This window comes from Oryza brachyantha, chromosome 3 (assembly GCF_000231095.2).
Source record: "Oryza brachyantha chromosome 3, ObraRS2, whole genome shotgun sequence".
NCBI classification, from domain to species: domain Eukaryota; kingdom Viridiplantae; phylum Streptophyta; class Magnoliopsida; order Poales; family Poaceae; genus Oryza; species Oryza brachyantha.
The window spans coordinates 8,254,593-8,276,268 of record NC_023165.2 but is presented as its reverse complement, the minus strand read 5'-3'; the positions used below and the strand labels follow the sequence as shown (position 1 = coordinate 8,276,268).

The 21,676-nt window shown below is 43.2% G+C and overlaps 5 protein-coding genes and 1 long non-coding RNA gene across 8 annotated transcripts; 5 read left to right on the top strand and 1 right to left on the bottom strand.

The window, feature by feature from the left end:
• Positions 1-55: 55 nt before the first annotated feature.
• On the top strand, positions 56-4,526 carry LOC102712153 (cardiolipin synthase (CMP-forming), mitochondrial). Its single transcript, XM_015834363.2, has 7 exons — positions 56-637; positions 2,428-2,525; positions 2,621-2,671; positions 2,813-2,926; positions 3,648-3,704; positions 3,779-3,864; positions 3,967-4,526. Exons 1-7 carry the CDS (start codon positions 181-183, stop codon positions 4,085-4,087), a joined length of 984 nt encoding a protein of 327 aa, XP_015689849.2. The 5' UTR covers positions 56-180; the 3' UTR covers positions 4,088-4,526.
• A 193-nt stretch (positions 4,527-4,719) lies between these two features.
• Positions 4,720-7,310, top strand: LOC102699942 (pentatricopeptide repeat-containing protein At2g37310). The gene has a single exon (XM_040521904.1). It carries the CDS (start codon positions 4,778-4,780, stop codon positions 6,566-6,568), a length of 1,791 nt encoding a protein of 596 aa, XP_040377838.1. The 5' UTR covers positions 4,720-4,777; the 3' UTR covers positions 6,569-7,310.
• Positions 7,311-8,208: 898 nt separating this feature from the next.
• LOC107303911 lies at positions 8,209-9,004 on the top strand. Its single transcript, XR_001549881.1, has 3 exons — positions 8,209-8,298; positions 8,473-8,803; positions 8,917-9,004. It is a non-coding gene; the product is annotated as an uncharacterized LOC107303911 (long non-coding RNA).
• A 2,104-nt stretch (positions 9,005-11,108) lies between these two features.
• LOC102711605 (protein starmaker) lies at positions 11,109-13,541 on the top strand. 2 transcript variants are annotated; one of them, XM_015835753.2, is made up of 4 exons: positions 11,109-11,336; positions 11,528-11,666; positions 11,783-12,153; positions 12,828-13,541. In XM_015835753.2, exons 1-4 carry the CDS (start codon positions 11,311-11,313, stop codon positions 13,243-13,245), a joined length of 954 nt encoding a protein of 317 aa, XP_015691239.1. In that variant the 5' UTR covers positions 11,109-11,310; the 3' UTR covers positions 13,246-13,541. The 2 variants fall into 2 exon arrangements, with proteins under 2 accessions (XP_015691239.1, XP_015691240.1); XM_015835754.2 differs by having other exon boundaries at positions 11,111-11,336; positions 12,831-13,541.
• A 120-nt stretch (positions 13,542-13,661) lies between these two features.
• Positions 13,662-16,692, bottom strand: LOC102699668 (protein MODIFIER OF SNC1 11). Of its 2 annotated transcripts, none has more exons than XM_040522230.1 (6): positions 16,347-16,692; positions 14,550-14,612; positions 14,316-14,438; positions 14,171-14,228; positions 14,034-14,089; positions 13,662-13,944 (listed from the first exon to the last, which is right to left on the bottom strand). In XM_040522230.1, exons 1-5 carry the CDS (start codon positions 16,598-16,600, stop codon positions 14,060-14,062), a joined length of 528 nt encoding a protein of 175 aa, XP_040378164.1. In that variant the 5' UTR covers positions 16,601-16,692; the 3' UTR covers positions 13,662-13,944; positions 14,034-14,059. The 2 variants fall into 2 exon arrangements, with proteins under 2 accessions (XP_040378164.1, XP_015690453.2); XM_015834967.2 differs by having other exon boundaries at positions 13,663-13,944; positions 14,034-14,095.
• Positions 16,693-18,362: 1,670 nt separating this feature from the next.
• Positions 18,363-21,676, top strand: LOC102699385 (protein IN2-1 homolog B). Its single transcript, XM_006649816.3, has 10 exons — positions 18,363-18,577; positions 18,726-18,800; positions 18,926-18,986; positions 19,085-19,171; positions 19,273-19,371; positions 19,467-19,575; positions 19,819-19,895; positions 20,013-20,120; positions 21,259-21,339; positions 21,416-21,676. Exons 1-10 carry the CDS (start codon positions 18,378-18,380, stop codon positions 21,422-21,424), a joined length of 906 nt encoding a protein of 301 aa, XP_006649879.2. The 5' UTR covers positions 18,363-18,377; the 3' UTR covers positions 21,425-21,676.

The following is a 21,676-nucleotide window of genomic DNA, read 5'->3' as shown; positions in this document are numbered from 1 at the left end:
TCCCATTCGGCCAGCCTAACCGACGCCCCCAAATTTAGCCGACCCGTACCGTACCCGCGTGCGAGCGAGCGAGTGCGCGAGCGTCTCCCCCATCCTCCCTCCCGCTCTACGGCGTAGACGCGACCTTTCCCCTCCGCCCCAACAAGAGGGAATCAATCAATCAATCCGCGGCCCCGACCCATGCCCCCATCCGTCGCCACCCACGCATCCCTCCTCCTCAAAGCCGCCGCCGCAGCCGCGCCCGCGCACCTCCACCCCAAGCCCTTCTTCTCCCCACGCGCGGCGCGGATCCCCTCCCCACCCGCGGGCAGCGGCCGCTACCTGCCGGCGACGGCGACGGCGACGACGGCGGGGGGCAGCGCCACCGCCGCGTGCCGCTGGTTCCGGTGGCCCCCGCCCGCGCCGGCGCCCGCGAGGGGGCTGTGCTCCTTGCCGCATTCTGGCGTTGGGGGTGGTGGTGGTGGTGGTGGTGAGGGTATGGGATCTGATGGGGTCGGGAGGAGGAGGCGGGTGGTGGCGCCAGCGGTGAACGGGGTGGCGAAGGACGGGGCGCCACAGCCGCCGCCGCCCAGGCTGCTCACGCTGCCCACCGTGCTCACCATTGGCCGGGTCGCCGCCGTGCCTCTCCTGATAAGCAGTAAGTGCGAGCGAAGCTTATCTGTTCTTTTAGCTTTAGGAAATTCGATATTGCTGTACACGTTTCTTACAGGATTGTAACGTGCGCGTGTAATATTGATGGAGGCAAGGAGGGTTGTGTTTTCTTGCCGACGTTATTTTGCGTGCGCTAGTAATGTGGGAAATCTGATAGGCTGATCAGGGATGTCATTTGAGCGCATATGGCCAAATATAGTGTTGGAAACGCTAGGTAATTGTAGGTATCTTGCTGCGAGCCGTGCTGGAACAAATTGATTAATTTAATTACTTCCCAGCTACAAGTGTACAATGAATGGTGTGGAAAGTTTTGTGGTATTCCAGCTCACTATGCTATCTTTGATGCTACTTTGGTTCTGGTTCATGATGTATATCCATTTATTGCATAAAACAATTGACTATCGTGCATAATTGTGAAAATTGGAATCGGTAGAAGGGGAGATCAGGTAGGAAATAATTCCTGAATCAGCAGAATAATTACCATCAATGGAGTTGATAAGTCTAAACGATTAACATTATCCTCCTTTTTTATTTTACTGTGACGTGCTGTTATCTGGATGATACTGTTATCTATTTTGTACTCGTAATTTTCTGAATTCAGAACATGTTAATAATTGCAGTAGGTGATATACAGGGGGACATCTTTGCATATATTCTTTACTGCCTTGTCTGTTTGTTCCTTTCCTGATTAGGGCTCCTCAATTTCGAACTGTAGTATGTACTGTTTTCTAGAGTCTGCAGCTCATCTCGTACACGACACAATGATGTACCTGCTTATTCTATTTCATTAAAACCTTAACAGGTCTTTTTTCTTTCCCAATTTTTTTATTGTATCCCTTGATGTACCTTAGTATTCCTGAGCATCCTCCCATATGAAACCCTGCTGCATAATACACATTCTCTCCCCACTATGAGGAAATGAAGTAATTATCTTGGTAATCTATCTTTGAAGAACATGCTCATTTGTTCTCCTGAAAACACCCTCGTTTTAACATATTTTTTTGACTAAAAAGCATGCCTCATTCACCGTAACGAAGCTGAAAGGTTACTACATGATATTTTCAACACCAATGAACTGAAGGAATATGTAAGCTAAAGTATCCTTTCAGCATTGCATTATTTATTGTCTTGGAAAATCTCTGTGTATATATAAGGTCTAAAGCTCTATGCTCCAAGGTACATACCTTTTACAAGCATGAGGAGCTTTTGCATTCATTCTCAGATTGCAGCCATTAGCTTTATTGAAATGACTAATGGCATTTTTTTGTTGCCAATTACTCATGGAATTTCTGCAATGGCCCTCCCTAGATTCAATATTACCTCCGTTTCACAATATAAGATGTTCTAAACCTCCTTAGATTCATATGGATGCCAATGAATCTGAGCGCATATATAAAACATATTCATTATAATATGAAACGGAGGGAGTACTTGTTTGTTTCTTGGAGGTCAAATAGTAAACCTTACAAGAACCAGCAGTAAGGTAACCTCAAGAAGTTGAACTTATCAAATTACCTTTACATCCTTGATCAGTTTTGCACTTTCTTCTATTTTTTATAGTCTTCACAGTCTTTAAGAAACATGCACCGTTGCTTTGGAGGCTTGGCTATATGTTTCTGGTGCTTTACAGTTTACACTGAACAATACTGGTCGATATGCATCTGGTACCTCCTTGTTTATTTTTGGCCAAATAATATTATTTTCACATGTAGGAAGTACCCTCTTGCTCTGATTTATTTAAAGTTTATAGCTAATAGACATTTGTATTGCCACCAGCTTTCTACATGGAGGGGCCTTGGGCAGCAACTGCGACAACTGGCATCTTCCTTGCTGCTGCAGTCACTGATTGGCTAGATGGTTATATTGCGAGAAAGGTGCGTCACAAATACTGATTTGATAACACACTAGACAATTGCTCACTAACGCTTCTCTAGTCCTTTAATTGTTTCTCACATGATTTTCTATACAGATGCAGTTAGGAACACCTTTTGGTGCATTTCTTGATCCTGTGGCTGACAAGGTTTCTTTCTCTTTCTGCCATCCTTCCCACCTATCTTTTTTGTTAATTGAACAGCTGTGCTATCTTTTTCCTGTTAAATTGTTTATGTTCAAAAGGTGTTACTCTCGGGAGCTAACTTAGTTACTGCCATTCCTGCTGCAGCTTATGGTAGCTGCAACATTAGTGTTGCTGTGCACCAAACCTTTGGAAATTTCACTGCTCAGATATGGTCCATGGCTTCTAACGGTGCCTGCCATTGCCATTATTGGGAGAGAGGTATTTCCTTAGCCAATCTACAATGTCTACGGATGGACATTTAGTGAAAATGGCTTTACAGAAAACTTTTTTGGCTAGCATAAATTTGGAAACTTAAGTATGGTGACTGTAACTGTTTTGACTAATGATGATATATTTTTTGCTCTGTTGCAACTTGCAACTATGATGACATCTTTGTTTCCTGGGTGCATCTGGCTGGCCAATATTAACCTCTAAGTATATCTTTCAAACTTATATGATAATCAAAAAAGGAAAAAAAACTGACAATTTGGTGTTTTGTAGCATTGGTTCTAGCTAGATCATAGATATATAGATTTGACTACACATATTTATGACTTCATGATTGTTGTTTGGTCAACCTCTATCTTTTGTGATGGTGCCAATTCATTCTCTTCTGTGAGGTAGAGTGCCACCATCATGTGGCTTGTTTGAAACAGAACTGAAGCCTGCATTGAATAAGGAACTTTATCCTGTTTCCATGCTTTAAGAACCTACTAGAGTACAATTTTCTCGAAAGTTGGAGAAATTACTATAGTTTGCTATCAATCTTGCACTTGTGAAAGGTGTGTGGTACCATAAGCACCATTTTTTCTTTTTTTCTATTTCAGCAAACACATGTAACCATGTACAACAATTGTAACTGCTGCACTGTGGTGCAAGAGTGATGATTGCCACAAGCTAGTAGCCTAACCTATTTCATATCTATCTTGTGTTTATGTAGATCACAATGTCAGCTGTGAGGGAGTGGGCTGCGTCTCAGAATACTAAAGTTCTTGAGGTTCCTCCTGTGCTATGTTATCCATTGTAATATAACTATAAGTTCGGCCACTTAATTTTTAATTACCATAACAGGCTGTGGCAGTTAACAAGTTAGGAAAGTGGAAGACCGCAACACAGATGACAGCATTGACTCTCCTCCTTGCAAGCAGAGACCCAAGGTATCCTTATCCTTATTTGGTCTTTGCATGGAGTTTTAATATTACGCAGCATCTTTTTATTTCTGTAATGATGGATTGGTCTTTTGTTCTTGTACTTTGCAGTCTTCCTGCACAAGATGCTCTAGTTACTTCTGGCGTCGCATTGCTTTATGTTTCAGCTGGGCTTGCCATATGGTCCCTAGTGGTGTACATGAGAAAGATATGGCGGATACTTCTAAAATAGCCGTAGCACATAGTGTAATAGAAGGAACAGGAGCAAGCCAGCAAGCTGATATTACATCTCAAGAGCATACAATTTTTGAACTGCGGAGTTGATTGATGGACCTAGAATTGGTTGAGATCCTCAGCTACTTGAGCATTATTTCAGTTTGGTGGATTAGCCGCTGAATTGCTGTGCATGCGAGGATCTCGGTAGAAACAAAATCATAGCGAATAGTATGTTGCCGGGGCGATTACTTCTTCGAAAGCTATTTCGGACACTGGGTGTAATGATCTGCAAAACTGGAAGATGCAGAAGATTGTAACCGTATACGAATACAAAACCATGAGGTTTATGTGTGTGCGCCTGTGGACTGTGGAGCTCCTACAGTTGCTACCATTGTAATCTACCCATATGATATGTCAGGAGCAAAAAAATATTCTTTGGATAAGTGTTCTAGTTGTGCATTTTGAGCCATCTCATCCAATCCGTTCTGGTTATATCACCTGGGATTGAATTTGAATTCTATACCTGATGTAGCCTTGAAACAAAATTTGGTGAAGAGAGCAGTTGTCAGTTTGTTACTTGCCCACTGGCTCCTGTGGCCGCTTGATACGATCTCAACGGTCTAGATCACGCGAGGCCCAGAACTAGGGGCGGTAACCAAACTTCCATGTCCGCGGCTCCCCGCCTGCGGGGTTTCCCGAGCAGCGGATGAAGCTGCCGTCGTGGCTCACCGCCGTGCCGCCGGACCCTAGGGCGTACGGTCACCTCATCCAGCTCTGCGCGGAATCCGGTCACCTCGCCGCCGGCCGGCAGCTCCACGCCCGCCTCGTCGCCGCCTCCGTGACTCCCTCCAACTTCCTCGCCTCCAAGCTCATCTCCCTCTACGCCCGCGCCGCCCGCCTGCACGACGCCCGCGGGGTGTTCGACTCCATCCCGCAGCCCAGCATCTTCGCCTGGAACGCCATCCTCATCGCACTCTCCCTCCACTCGCCGGACCCTTCCGCGGCCCTCCGCCTGTTCGCCTCCTCCGCCGTCTCCCCGGACGAGATCACCCTCTCCACGCTGCTCAAGTCCCTCACCGCGTCCGGCCAGGCGTGCTCCCCACTCGTCACCGGGGAGCTCCACGCCGTCGCGTTCCTGCGGGGCTTCGGCGCACACCTGTTCGTATCCAATGGGCTCATCACAGCCTATGCCGACACAGGGGACATGCGCTCCGCTCGCGCGGTGTTTGGTGAAATGCCGAGGAGGGACGTCGTGTCCTGGAACTCGCTTATATCGGCATGCGCCCGTGCAGGTTGGTATAGAGAGTGCTTGGGTCTGTTCCAGGAGTTCGTACGGGTTCGTTCCAGTGATGGTGCTGGGCCGAACAGCGTCACTGTGACAAGTGTACTGCATGCTTGTGCGCAGCTCAAGGCTGCTGATTTTGGGATTAGTGTTCACCAGCTTGCTGTGGAGAGTGGGCTCGACATGGACATTGCAGTTTGGAATTCAATAGTTGGCTTTTATGCCAAATGCGGGAGGTTGCAATATGCACGGCAGTTGTTGGATGGGATGACTAAGAAGGATTCAATCAGTTACAGTGCAATGATCACTGGGTACATGAATAGCGGGCATGTTGAAGAGGGAATGGAGCTTTTCCGGCAAGCAAATGCTCGAGCCATCAGTGTGTGGAATTCAGTGATGGCAGGTTTAATTCAAAATGGCCGCCAGTCAGATGTTCTTGGGTTGCTGCAAGAAATGATTACCTCTAAAGTTCTACCCAATTCAGCCACCCTTTCAATCATCATGCCTTCAGTTCCTTCTTTCTCAACACTTCTGGGAGCAAAGCAAGCTCATGGTTATGCGATCAGAAATGACTATGATCAGAGCATCAATTTGGTTAGTGCATTGATTGATGCTTACTCAAAGGCTGGATTTCTTGACGCTGGTAGGAAGGTGTTTAAACTGACTGAACATAGAGGCACAATTGTTTGGACATCGATCATATCGGCCGTCGCCGCACATGGAGAAGCAGCTGAAGCATTAAGCCTGTTCAATCAGATGGTCAGTGGTGGCACTAGGCCGGACACTGTAACTTTCACCGCTGTGCTTAGTGCCTGTGCCCATTGTGGCAAGGTAGCTGAAGCTCGTAAGATTTTTTACTCCATGCAGGCTGTTTTTGGTATTTCTCCAGTGATTGAGCAGTATGCTTGCATGGTTTCTGCACTCAGTCGTGCAGGGATGCTCAGGGAAGCAGTTGATCTTGTTAACAAGATGCCTTTAGAGCCAAATGCAAAGGTCTGGGGTGCATTGCTTAACGGAGCAGCAGTAATTGGTGACGTTGAGTTTGGGCGATATGCATTTGATCGCTTGTTCATAATTGAGCCTAGGAACACGGGCAATTACATTGTTATGGCTAATTTATATTCAAATGCTGGAAAGTGGGAAGAAGCTGAAATCATCAGGCGCATGTTGCGGGGAGTTGGATTGGAGAAGGTTCCTGGGTGTACTTGGAATTGAGGGAGAACAATCGCTTGCAAGTTTTTAGTCCTGTGTTTGCCTTAAAGCAGAAAGCAACACACATTGATTTGGTTGTTGAGGGGTTAAATGGGTTGAATGATAGAAAAGATCTTGACATCAACCTAAGGTTTGGATGAAGACAAGTTATATGGTGGGCATTGAATAGAGCTAATAGTTGAAATGTGATTATCATTTCTGAAAGCATATCAGTCTTTTGGAATTATTTGGACGACCGGATTCCATACGCTATTATGTGGTCAATTATATTGATTTGACTGATTATCAAACGCTGGGGTGACAAATGAAAATTAGATCTGGAACCAATAAGTGCTTTGCTACCAGTCTTTAAACCTTTTGAAATGTAAGCTGACCTTCAACTCTAATTTTTAATAAGGCCAACAGTTACCAAAGCAACAGCAAAGTCCATACGAGCAAGTACAATAGCAGGCTATAAGCCGGCTAAATGCTGATGTGAAAGAGAGAGGGAAGGAGAGAGAGGAGAAGCGGACTATAAGCTTATAGTCAGTTCAGGCACAAGAACAAGACACTCTGTGAGAGACATATGGCTATATTATTAGCCTTGCTCTACTACAAAACATGATGGAAACAGTTGTGTTCTAATCTGAATTTTGGCTATATTATTAGCCTTGCTCTACTACAAAACATGATGGAAACAGTTGTGTTCTAATCTGAATTTTCAGGAAGTGCACAAATCTGTGTTTGATGAAATAAATTAAGAGCAACATACAAAAGTTACTCTCTCCATTTCACAATATAAAACTTTCTAGCTTTGCCTAGATTCATATGGATGCTATGAATCTAAATGTATATATAAATTATATACATTTATCAATGAATTTAGACAAGGCTAGAAAGACTTACAATATGAAGGAGGTAGTAGTTCAGTTCATCGAAGTAGTTATTTTAGCTTCTGTGTTACCTACTGCACCTACTGCCTTTTAGTACGCTATTTGAGTATTTTTCATCTCAACAAAATCGCCACTGCATCATTCTGCAACCTACCATGCATTTTTTTTCTTTGTGAAACTGGGAGCTATGGGGTTCATGGAATTGAAGCTGTGATTTCTTCAACATTCCTTTCTCCGTCCAAATCAAATTCTTGGACCTGCTTTGCATGCATGTGCCCAATCCTATCCTGCATTAGAATTATAATTGCACTGAACTAGCACAACAAGATCTGTCTTTTAGTGCCCTCGTGCTTGTGGATCATGGTTCACATGCTTGGATCATTCTACCTCTTTACCTCCCAGCTCATGAACTCCTAAAAGGAAAAGCAGGAAAGCAGCTCTCCGGATTGTACCCAACCTGCTCTGTTCTTACTACCAGTTAGCCATGACCCTTCTTTCGTTCTGTGCCAGGGCTCACATGCTAAGACTACAGGCTGAAGGTTGCAGTGATATCCACATGCACTGACCGCCCAAATGAGGCAAGAGAATGGGGATAATTTCACCAGCGACAACATTGATGTGGTGATGAGGTGAATTTTAATGTGAGGTCCCGATCATCCTGGAGCCTTAGAGTTCAAGTGAAGCTAAGTGAGTATAATCACCAAATCTGTTTAATCATAGTGCACACCTGTTCATCCACATTTGAACGTATGCAGAAAGATGGTGCATGAGTGGTGGAGCAGCTTCATAATTGGGGCCACAGCATGCATGGGCGTAGAGCCATGGCAAATTACCACACAGCAAGCAGCAAAGACAAATCAGGTGGAAGTCTTCTCTCTTTATTTTGTTTTGGCATTACCTTCACTGTATGTATCTACATTGCTGCGCAATTGTCCATTTCTATCTCTTGATCTAATCCAGAATTTCAAAATGTTTTGAATAGTTTCGGTGGTATTATGCATACTTATATCTCTGTGCACGTGATACACCTCCCAGCCTACCAGGTCACGGTAATGGCCAGCGGTGGGAGACAAAATAGGCCCGTGTCCTTCATTCCTCTGTGCATTGGCTGTGCGGCGAGCGTGGCATGGACTGTGTCACTGCATTCGCTTGCTGAAGAAGCGTCATCATCGTTCATCAGACGGTTGCAAAGGCTCCACTCCCAGACCAGGAATGATGGTCACCGTTGCGTAGTAGGGTCGCCGTAATGATGCCTGAAAAAAAAAAGAGAGAAAAGACGTGGACCAGCAGTAGAAGAATAGTACAGTAGCTACCCAGCAGTTACATAGCACTTCTAGTGGAATCTGGTTGTAAATTCTTGGGACAGGTACGTTCTTTTTGGCCCTGTGATGTTTATCGTGCTTCTTCCATCGCTTTAACACCTTTAACTGCTTTCTTTTTCAAAGTCTAATTTTTTGACTCGGAAAGCTCTTAGTGTAGCCATGGCGGTCGAAGATCCTGCAAGCTGACTCCGAACCTCGAAGCCTCAGATGCCTTACAAAACACTGTGCACCGTACTGAGCTTATAGCATGAAAAAGCCGCGGCTATCTGTCTACCTCCTGCCAAATTGTTGGCGTATAATTTCATGACTGTTAAGCTCGTGGGCAAGGAACTGTTGTGCCAACAGCAGCAGTAGGAGAATCAAAAGTACATTCATAGATCACCACTCATCGCTCACATGATGTTGGGGTGCAGTGCTAACTTCCAATCTCCCCAAAACCAGCTAATTCCTCTCAACATTCAGCGTGGCAGGTCAGTTCAGTTCAGCCTGTATAATTTACACTAAATTCCACCAAATTCTGTATATACTCCGCTCACGCCTATTGTTTCAGAGTATTTTTAAGAGCCACATGCAGGAGAGGACAGCTCAAATGTCATTGTTAATACTTTGTCCTGTCGGTAATCTGATGGGTTAACCCTACTAAGGAGGTGTTTAGGTGGTGTTTGGGACAAGTGACTTATTTTTAGTCTTTTGTTTCATCGAATATTTTGATGCTTATTATAAATAGTAAACGTAGACTATTAATAAATCTTATCTATTATATTGGACTAATTCGCGAGACGAATCTATTGATCCTAATTAATCTATGATTAGCCTATGTGATGCTACAGTAAATATGATCTAATTATAGATTAATTAGGCTTAAAAAATTCGTCTCGTGGATTACCACTTATTTATGAAATTAGTTTTTTTATTAGTCTATGTTTAATACTTTAAATTAGTGTCCAAACATCCGATGTGACATGGGGTTAAAAAGTTTAGCCCCATCTAAACAACCCCTTAGATGGGGCTAAACTTTTCATATCGGATGTTTAGACACTTATTATAAATATTAAACGTAGACTAATTATAAAACTAATTATAGAAATGAGAGCTAATTTGTATAATAAATTTTTTAAGCCTAACTAATCTATAATTAGAGCATGTTTACTGTAGCATCATATGGGCTAATCATGAATTAATTAGGCTCAATAAATTCGTCTTGTGAATTAACTTAAGATTATGGATAAGTTTTATTAATAATCTATATTTACTATTTATAATAAGTGTTCAAACATTTGACGGGACAAGAAATTGTTTAGTCTCTCGCCCCAAACACATCATCAAAATCTCAAATCATTTCAAATGCAGAACACACAGGCCCCTCGTGAGGCGCCACGACAGGGACACTCGAGGCGTTTTTGTCTTTGTACTGTACTGTAGCCGTCCTTTCTTTTTCTTCTCTAGAAAATACAGAAGTCGGTGGCTGCTCAGAATTTCAGATGCTGCTAAAAACCACGAGGAAAAGAAAATCCGGCAAGAAGACGCGAAGGGCTGAGTGATGGGGGGCCAAACAACTAGCCGGTTAAATGAACTTTGCAGACCGGCCTTTCACGTGGTCTTCTTTCTGCCCTCCTCCGCTTCGCTCCCTCTTACACTGCAGTTATGCAATGCCCAAGGTAAAGACCCCACGTGTCCCCTGCGACCATCTCCTTGTTAATTACTAGTTTATTAGCATCATTACCATGCTTATCTGTACTTTGCAAGTTAGGTTAGGTTTCTACAGTATGCAATTGACCAAATCGTGTTGGTAGTTAGCAGATGCAATTTTTTAAGCTTTTTATAAGTTATTTGATAGTATAAACAATAAAATTAACTATTATAATATTAAAAAACTGATGATGACTTTTGTATAAAAACTTTTTTTAAAAAAAATACACCGGTTAGTAGTTCAGAAAATATACACACAAAAGTCGAGGAATAATATAGTTGAAAAGAAGCCTTATATACATGTGAATGACCTCATCATTTACATTTAGATCGCTAAAAACACATATAAAAGTTTTGTTTGTAAATTTATTTTAGTAGTAAATTGTTTTGCCTGTGCTTATTAAAACCATCGCTCTTTTGCAGGAAACTGATGTACGCATGCATATTATGTGACTGTAAAAAAATTTCAAGACACTGGAAAGGAAATAAAAATGCAAGAAAGCGCGGTCATCGAAGAATGTACTCCTGGGGAAGTTATGCACCTCACGGGTGGCGGTCACGGTCTCACGGACAGAGCCGGTTACCGTGGTAACCGAATCCGTACATTTCCCCTGATGAGGCGCCTCCTCACGCCTCAGCGCTTCAGAGACGCCTTCCGCTTCAAGCCTCCGCTACCTCCAATTCAGCAGCGGCCTGCACCTTACCGGGCAAGCTCAAAAGCAGTGGCGCATGCAGCAGCAGCAGAAGAGCCCAAACTAGAAACAGCCGCCACATTGCTCGCATATCGTACGCCCATCCTGGCCCCAAATCTTGGTCCCTTGGATATACCGCGAGAAACGTCGACGGGGAGAGGCGGGAGGAAATGGCTGCCATAGCCATGCAATGCAGGTTGCTACAATTTTGATTCTCGGCTTTCTTTGATGGTTTCCTGGTCTCAAAGCATCTGTTCCTGAGCATTTTTCTTGGATGCCTTCTTCTAGCTAGGACCAGTTCTTGGACTTCTCTGGTGATGGATTATGGGATCCTAGGATCAATTCCTTACCGGCCTTGCATTTGCGTTTGCTTCTTATTGATTGCAGGGGCGGTGAGGGCGGCGACGCCGGCGAGGGCGGTGGTGGTAGTGGCATGAGGACAGTGGAGTGCCTGAGAGGGAGGCTGCTTGCAGAGAGGGTAGCATCCAAGGCTGCCAAGGAGGAGGCTGACTCCCTCACCAAAAGGGTATCTTCTTCTCTTGGTCACCTTCCGTGCTGCAGCAACTCCTTGATTCTCTCCTATTGGTTTACACTGTTCTTGAGTCTTTTTCGGTTGTTGGTTGATTCCATGGTTGGTCACAGCTGGACGAGCTGGAGAAGATGCTCTCTGACGAGGTCAAGATGAGGAACAAGGCGGAAAGGAGGCTCAGGAGGGCCATAAAGAAGCTCGAGTCCCTCAAGATTTTGGATGTGGAGCTCTCGGACAGCTCTATCGGATCACTGTCCTCCAATGGCTGCTCCGATCACCGTGCTCCGGAGATGGAGGCGGACATGAACAACCCTGGGTCCTCGGCTGGTTCATGCACTCAGGTGAACTCCCAGGAAGGGAGCTGGTGCTCTGTTGTGTCTGAGCAATCACCGTCAGTTCATTGCAAGGAGGAGAGCGGCTTGGACCCTGAAGACGCTAAGAACTGTGGCTCTGAGGAGCATGCTGGCGACCATGATTCAGAGAGGTAAGCATGCAGATTAGCAAGGGATGCTTTGTTGATGAAAAGCTATATAAACAGCTTAATTTCTCTGGGAGCACTTGCAATTTCTGTTCCTGTAGGAACTAAACATTCAGTTTCTCTAAGAAATAGTGCAATTCCTGTAGGAGTTTAACATTTTCGGGTAGGTATTTCTGCATTTTAGGTTTCTCTTCTGCCTTCTCTCTGGCCAGAATTAGGACACATAAATAAATTCCCTCCTTTTTAGTATGTATAATATTTGTTCATGGCGGCTAGCTCCATAGGCATGTTTCGCGAATCACGATTATTGTTAGGTATTGAGGAAACAATCTGTACCCTTTGCGCCTCCACAAACAGAATGATTGCGCTTAGGGCAGTAAAAGTAGATGGACGAATTGTCGGTGTTGTACGCCACACGAAATTGTGCCAAACCCACCTGAGATTTTTTCACTTTGGTGAATACTAACTCAACCGTATGAACTGACAACCACCAATAATAGCATAAACATGTGCACAACTGACTCCATTGTTAAAAATAGAGCAGCTGTGCTTACATAAGCAGCTACTTGATCCTTCAAATTTGACTCTCTTTGTATTCCTGGAGAAATGCCACACGTTAACTTTGTACTTAACAACCTGTATTCCTGATGTTCTAAACACATGGATTGCTTCTTTTGTAGCAGGGATGATCAACCTGTTCACGTGCCATCCGACGACGGGTCATCGAAATCCGGAGATAGCCGCCGCGACGAGGACGACGACAGGCTTGCGCTGGTGCTGGTAGACCCGCAGCCAAGTGCAGAGGCAGGCGACTCGAGAGCAGGAGACGGAAACGATATGCATATGGAACTGGAAGCAGGGAAGTTTCAGGCCGAGGCCCGCGAGGGAGACGACGACGAAGTGGGGGAGGAGAACAACGAGCTCGCCATCGTCCTCGTTGACCCACAGCCACAGCCCAGGTCGGAGGAGCCGGCGCCCGCGCCGCGCAACGACGTGCAGTCCGTGCTTCTCGCGCTGCGGCAGGTGAAGGAGCAGCTCAGGTACACGATCGAGAGGCGGTCGGAGCTCGTCGCCCACCAGGAGCTGTTCGGCCACTGAGAGCTCTCAGTTTTTGAGCAGCGGGTCTTTACTAGCAGTAGTATTTACTAGAGTTGATAGTGATAGTGGGAGTTATTTGTAGAGAAATATTGGAATAAGATTTGCTCCTGTGGCTGCGTCGTTGTACATTGGAGCCAAAGGAAGATAATTCCAGTTATAATGTATAACTTGTTCCTTCATTTTTCATTTGTCTATGCTGGCATATACGATATTCCGATACGCCTGTCGAAAGGATCACATGGATTTTTACTATCCATTGGGAATTTGCCGTATCTACGGAGCATGGAACCACTGTTTTGAAAGCATTTTTGTAGGATCAGGATGGACCATTTATGCACTAACTAGATGTGCGTTATCAGATATTCGGATCGCCCGCAGCCAGCTTACCATTGTTGCTCGTGTCATTTCGTACTAGCATGTTGAATCTGAAACTAGAATGCACGCGCGTCGTCTTAGAAGCTAAATACAACAACATAAGTTACATAGATAAGGAGTCATGGTCATTAAACAGGGGAGGGGGAATAAAGGTACAGAATTATCCCAAACCAAGCAGCTCAAAGCTACACTGCTAGGTAAGTACAGTAAGCAAGTCAAAACAGTAAATAGCACTCAACATGGCTAGGAGAAAACATGATGCAACTGATGTTAGTGTTGTACAAACTACGGCTCCACCCCAAAAGCAAGGGCCATGTCCGGGATCTGCAAGAATGGAACGATACTTTGCATGTCATGCAGAAAGCCCTTGGCAATGAAAATTTTATTGTAGGATGATAGAAGCGATACATAACCTTATAAAAGGTAGGAAGTGCTTCCATTATGCCGTGCCTGCCACAGTGGCTGCATCCTGCGTCTAGCAGCATACATATAGGTCGGATACAAAACCACACCAATGAGGCAAAAGCCAAAAGCACCATGATAAACTTACCGGCTTGGAGCTGTCTTTGCCATTTTCTTGGGATGGTCCACTTGGTGTTTCTGCAAACCTGAAGCCGTGAAGAGATGTCAGCTATAGCTGATAGCTAGGCTAAGATTTTATTATCAAGAATGAGATAACACTGCCGCATTCATACCTAAGAGCTCGTGCCTTTCTTTTCTCTTCTTCCGCCTTGTCAACATTTGTACTCTGACCAAATCGTTCTAACCGAGCTTTTTTCTTAGCATCTTCATCAGCAGAAGATGAGGCAAGACCAAACCTGATAATCCATCAAACTATGCATCAGTTCGGCATTTAGGCGAATATGAAAAATCTAGAACAGTAGAACAGAGCTAATTTTCTAAGAGTATAAACAGTGGTATCAACATACCTCTCAGCCCTGGATTTCCTCTTTTGTTCCTCCGCCTTTTCATTTGAAGATGCAGTCCCAAACCTTGTAAACAAGATGAGTGTTACTTTTGTAATTGAAATAAGTTGTTCGGACAATAGATCTGATGCGAAGCTAGAAATGGGAGAAAATTAGTTCAGCAAAGGAGACATTTCATATAATTTTAGTCAAATTTTAAACCAAGCACCAATATTATCAATGCGTAGGTTTTACCCTCAACTAGATTGCGGATACACATGGTACAAAAGGATCCATTATTTCCATCTGAATGAACATCTAAAGCAGTTGAATTCTCTCAAAAGCTTTTGAATCAGGATGAAGCAAAACATATGGTTTAATTCTAAAGGGAAAGAAACGTAGATTGATTTCCACAGTAATCCTATATTCCTATAATGAACAGGGCATAGTTAACTGCCTTTTATTGGATTCAATATAAGCCTGTAAAAGGAACTTCTAAAAAATGTAGCAAAATAGTATAAAGCACAGTATTACTATATTCCTATACAAGTGAAAAGCAATCAACTAAAAGCATTAGTGCCTTAAGAGCATTCAGCGCCAATCCATACAGCATGGTTTAATTTGGACGTGGTTTGCCTGTGTTCTCAGTATGCTTCCAATCTGTGTTCCCCATGCAAGTGTTAATCATTGATTGGTTCTAGCCTTGATGACAGATTCTATCAATATTTAGTCCTCATCAGAGGAATTTCTTCCAATCTACTCCATCTCAGAAAAGATACCATGACAGAGTTGGATTTCATAGTGATTGAAAACTAGTCGATATGGGAGTACGACTAAGAATCTTCCTACAAGAGAATGCTCTTTTCTAGTTAAGACTAAACTAAGATGTAAGTGTACCTCTGCACTTTATCCAAACAATTTGAACTGGAGTTTTTTCTTCTTTTTTTGCGTGTGGGGGGTGGGGGTAGCAGGAGCTGCACTTATCAGTTAAGTAGGAAGGAGATGTTGTGGGTTGCCATATCCCCTTGCCATCTACTCCATAGATTAAAGGAAAATAGAGCATACTTTCAAAAGAAAACTATTAGTCCAAACTAGACTACAACAGACGTTTATTTTCCAAACAGTGGCTGCGTTCATAGGACATGCATTGAACACATCAGTGGGTAGTACTTGTTAAACATCTCTATATGTATCCCCCTTAGTTCACACGGTTTGGTAGTTAGTCCAATGAAGTAAAGGTTGAGAGTCAAAACTCAAAACGGAATACCAAAAATTAGGCTTGCTACTGTATTCCAGGAGCAGTATTAGACAAAACATTTAGTGCTAAATGCCTAAACCAAAACTATCTTAGATAAATAAACTCTGGTTTGCACCAGGACCTAGGTAGTAGGTAATGCAACGGACAAGGCAAAGCCTATCCTATAAACTAAACTAGCAAGCAGTTGCATAAACCTCACAGGATATTGCGAAGTGAGAAACAGGAGCACCCTTGCTAAGTAGACTGAAGGGAATACATACTAGTTTGTACCACAGGAAAAATCTCCTCAAAAATCATGCATAAATGACAGTTTGACTAAAAAATGCAACATTGGTGCACACTGCACAGTTAAATCCTGCCTGTATCCTATGGATTGTTTTCTACCAATGCCAAATATAGTTGTTCGTAGCTCGAAATTACCAAGGTGTTTTGCCAGAACCATCATTTCAAAATACGATGAGCTATCTCACATTCACCCAAATCATGGCAACCCAAATCTCCAGGGTCTGCTAGCAAAAAAAAGTCTCTAAACCCTAGAAGAAGAGACGGGACAGAACAGATACCTCTCGGCGCGGCTGCTGCGCTTCTCCTCCTCGGACATCACCACGGACGTCCCGAACCGCTCCGCGCGGCGCATCTTCTTCTCCAGATCCGTGGCTCCGCCGGCGGCCACCCCCGCGGCGGCGGTAGGGTTTGGGGCTGGTGTGGCGGCGGACGCGGGGTTCGGAGCCGGCGCCTCCCCAGTGGCTTCCGGCGGGGTCGCCGCGGCGCCGGCGGCTGGGGCCTGCGCGGGAAGCTTGGTGCTCTGCGACGCCATGGAGGTGGTGGGGAAAGCTCTCGTCGGGGAGGAGGAGAGGAGGGTAGATGGAGCAGTCGAGTCGCACCGTCGCAGTCGCGGAGTGCGGCCGAGAGAGTCTCCTCGCTTCTTATTTTGTCCTGCGAACTTTTTCCCCCTTGTCTCGCCGGCCCTACGGCCGCTTTGCAGATGGGCCCCCAATGGGCCTTTTTCGGGTTCTGGTGGGCCACATAACTAAATGGGCCCTAATAATAAGTGGGCCGTACATAATTTATTTTCTTGTTTTTTTTTGCGAGGGGGACGTTCGGAAATTTGGGACACGTGCATGTTTTGATCAGCTTTTAGACAAAAGATAAATGGTTTATAGATTGAGTATTCACCCAATGTTTTGCAGTTCCTAGGAAACTTGTGGGACTAAATTAAGTATTCACCCAACGTTTTTTTATCAGTGTGTAAAATTTACTTCATCTGTTTCTAAAATATATTACGTGGTTTACCTTTAAATACGCTGTTTGGTCAACTACTCAATTGCCTTATTCTAATTTACTATGACTATACAAATATTAAGTTATTACAAAAATAAATTGCAATAGCAATAGAATTTCGTTTCAGTTTTTTTCATAAAGCATATAAAAGAAAACAAACAATTCATCTGAGTAGGACGTAAAATTCATGTTAAATTTGGATTTAAGTTCCAACCCAACCCCACCGCTAACAGTCGCGACCGTTCACGGTAATAAAATAAAAAAGAAACAAAAAATTTTTAGTAACGATCACTATGCACTGTTTAAAATTAAATATTTGCATCAAATAAAAAAATTAAAGAGAGTAAAACTCAAATAACTTGGTTGTAAATGACATAGCATGGTTTAACACCCATCTTATTTAATTTTTTTACAGTGTTGAGGACAGTCTACTATTTTCAATTATTAGCTTTCGATGCTACATATGCTTCCCTAAGTTTGATTAAAATTTACCGCTCTCTATTTTATATTATAAGTCTTTATATATTTATTTAGATTTATCCATTTATCTATGTATATGTTTTGTATATGTCTCTAGATTTATTAGCACATAAATGAATATAAGCAAGACAAAAAACCTTATAATATAAAATAGAGGGAATAAACTCGACTCAGTGTGTAATCTATTTTCAAATTTTATTTTAGTTTATATAATTAAAATAACTTGAGTACTTGACCTGGTGACACGCCAATGTATTTTTCTAGTTTTAAAAAAGAAACTCAGTTTTAAGCCGAAATAAACATTACTACCTCCACGTTTCATAATATAAGATATTTGATTTTTTGGTGGTAACGTTTGACCATTCGTCTTATTCAAAAATTTAGTGCAAATATAAAAAATAACAAGTTATGTTTAAGTTTTTTATAATAAAGTAAGGAATAAGCAAAATAAATGATATTTTCGTAATTTTCTAAATACGACAAATATCCAACATTATAAATAATAAAATCAAATATCTTATATTTTCACGAAAATAAAGAGTATTAGTTAGGCGGACCCTATCGGGGCAAGTTCGCTCAGTTCCGGGCCCAAAAACCACGAAACATCTCCCACGGTCCCACCACGGCTTTCTTTTTCTTCCAGAAGAAATCCAGGGAAGAAAAGCACACTGGAACACGGGAGGATGTGCGTGCACGGTGCAGACCACGTTCGCGTCCAGGTGAGTGGCCCATCCGTCCCGGAGCAGCGAGCTGCTGACGTATCGCCTCCGCCATTACCACCTCACCCCCCAGCTCACCCCCCCCCCCCCCCCCCCCCCCCCACCCTTCCCATCATGAATTCGCTCGCTTTCCCTCGCGGTTGCTCCTCGCCACCACTGACGCGCCCCTCCACCTCCTCCCGCCCCACCGTCCCATCGCAGGCCCGTATAAAGATTCGCCCTAGCTCGCCAAGAGCTGCCCACTGCCACCCCCGCGTCGCTAGGAATCTCTCTCGGACCGTCGCCATGGCCGCCGCCGCCGCCGCACCGGCTAGGTGAGCACGCGCGTCGACGGCGGGGCCGAGTGGGCAGAAATCTCTCGTTCTGGTTTTGCCTTGGGCACTGTGTCCAACCGTCCATTCTGGTTCTTGATTGCGAATCTGAATGCTTTCTTTGTTCATTCCGTCGTGTTGATCCGTGCAGCTCTGCGAAGGAGGTGCTCCCCCCTTCCCTGACCTCTTCCTCGGAGCCCCCTGCCCTCTTCGATGGCACCACCAGGTTGTAGGATTTATTCATGCAAGAAATGGAATTAATTACCGGCATCGATTTGTTTATCGGGGGTTTCTGCATCGATTGGGGCCTTGGGGTGGGGGTAATCTGATTGATATGTTTGCCTCGTGCAGATTGTACGTTGCGTATCACTGCCCATACGCGCAGCGCGCCTGGATTGCCAGGAACTACAAGGTTACCTGCTGTTCTTTGTTTTGTTGACGCAGCTCGTAGTTTTGGTGGTGTTCATATGATAAAAATTTAATCTTTTCTCCTTTTCTTTTCATTTCCAGGGTTTGCAGGGTGAGATCAAGATTGTCGGGATCGATCTGGCAGACAGACCAGCTTGGTACAAGGAGAAGGTTTACCCAGAGAACAAGGTAGGAGTATCTCCTTTTACACTCAACTTTGCTCCTATAACGAATCCATTGCAGCCTAGTAATTTTGCTGCGACTGTGCACTTACCTTTGCTTTTCAATAGGTGCCTTCACTTGAGCACAACAATCAGGTGAAAGGAGAGAGCTTGGATTTGGTCAAGTACATTGAAAGCAATTTCGAAGGCCAGTCATTGCTCCCTGATGTAAGAAGATACGTTCGGTTGTCTCGGGTGTAATGCTTGCAAAAGAACCAGTGGTTTGTCATAAGTGTTTACCATTTGAATTTGTAAACTGACAGGATTCTGAGAAGAAGCAGTTCGCTGAGGAGTTGCTTGGGTATACTGATGCATTCAACAAAGCTCTATACTCATCAATAGTCGCCAAGGGAGATGTGTCCGATGAGACTGGTGAGAGCACTTATAGGATTACGGGCTTAGTCATTTGAATTATTACCTCCATTTGCATTGTCTAGATTAATATAGATGCTAATTAACATATATACAAACAATATAAAATTTTATATGGAGGGAGTGTGTGTGTATATATATATATATATATATTGATGAGATGGAGGGAGTATATTTTATATTCGGAAAGGCTGCAGTTTGTATCCACGTGCTAATCTGATAATATAATAATATCTTCATCAGTTGCTGCTCTCGACAAAATAGAAGCTGATCTGGCAAAGTTCAACGATGGCCCCTTCTTCCTTGGCCAGTTCAGTTTGGTATGCCACTCTAGTCTGGGAATCCTTTTCCCTGGAATTTATAAAAACTTGTGTTTTAAAAAAGTGTTTTTTAACAAAAATATTTGTGCCTGACGCTCCTGCTTATTTTCTCTTTAGGTGGACATTGCATATGTCCCATTTATCGAAAGGTTTCAGATCTTCTTTTCTGATATAAAGAACTACGATATCATTAAGGACCGACCCAACCTTCAGAAATTCATTGAGGTAATTTATCCATCTATCATTATATTATAAAGAGAGCTTGAAAATGATCCACCATTTTCGCTCTGAAGACTAGAAAAACTCACATTAGTTGAACAAAAGGAAAACAATTTTAGCCGTTGGATTGGGTTCAAATTACAGCTGTGGACATTTATCGATGTAGTTGTGTACAAAATACAATTGTAAAAAGAGAAATTAAGAGTTATATATCAAATCTAATTCCACTTTTAAATACGTCATATACAAATTACAACCATATCATGGAAATAGAAAAGAAAGTAAGAGTCACATATAAAATCCAATTCTATTTTCCGTTTTAAGAGTTATATGAAATCCAATTATATTTTTCAGTTTTGTATAGAAACCATAATTGTATTTATATAAATAAATTATAAATGACTTGTATAGCAAATCCAATTCTATTATATTTTTATATAGCTCAGGGAATCCCCTTGTTCATGATGACTATACATGAGAATATGAGATTACATCATATGTTGGTTGGTTGGTACTCCCTCCGATTTTTATTTTTAATAGATGACGTCATTGACTTTTAGATATATGTTTGATCTTCAAAAACATCCAAAAATATATATATGCTCAAAACATATTTAGTAATAAAATGATTCACAACATAATAAATAATACTTAACTTTTTTTAATAAGAAGAAGGGTCAAACTAATGTCTAAAAGTCAACAATGATATTTGCTAAAAACCATAGGAAGTATTATGTTTAGCCACCCATGCCTCCCTCCAAGAGACAATAAAACCGAGTCGTCAAAGAAAAGGTGGTGGAGGGCTAGCACCCACTGGACAATTCCAAGAGGATGCCAACACCAACCACATGGTGATGAAGTACTTGTGAGATAGATGGAGGCTCGCAGGGGGCTTGTTCCCCAACATCGCCCTCACCCCTGCGGGCCTTCATGTGTCTCGCAAATGGTTACCTCGTCTCCATCCATTTCCATGTGGCAGGCAACGCCAGCGTTGGCATTCCTCTTTGGAATGTTCTCTGGGTGTTTATCCTCCACAACACTTTTATTTGTCTTCTTGCTTTTCTTTGGAGCAAAACTACACTGTCCTGCCAAGACTATGTAGTGTAGTTCAAATCAATCTGACTCAAATTGATATATGTTCCAGGAAGTGAACAAGATCGATGCTTATGTACAAACCAAACAGGACCCACAGTTTTTGCTTGAACACACAAAGAAGCGTCTCGGGGTAAGATATTTACAATTGTATGCATGGTCTATTTCATCCCGCTATTTTTTTACATTTTACACATTTGCACTTCCAGATTGCCTGAAGATGTAACCAAGGATGAACTGCCGGGGGAGGCAGGAAGCTGCTGCGGTATATTATAGATGAACTGAAGACTCGTGTGATTAGTTGTCATATGGTTTAGCTTGAATAAGATTTGTAGGCTATTCAGGCCATACTTTAGAAAGAAAAAACTATTCCATGATTGTGGTTTGGCTGTGCACCGATATTACTGTGGATTTCCCGTCGTACCACTCTTATGATTAATAACATATTGCTCGCAGTGTTGAGTAATGAA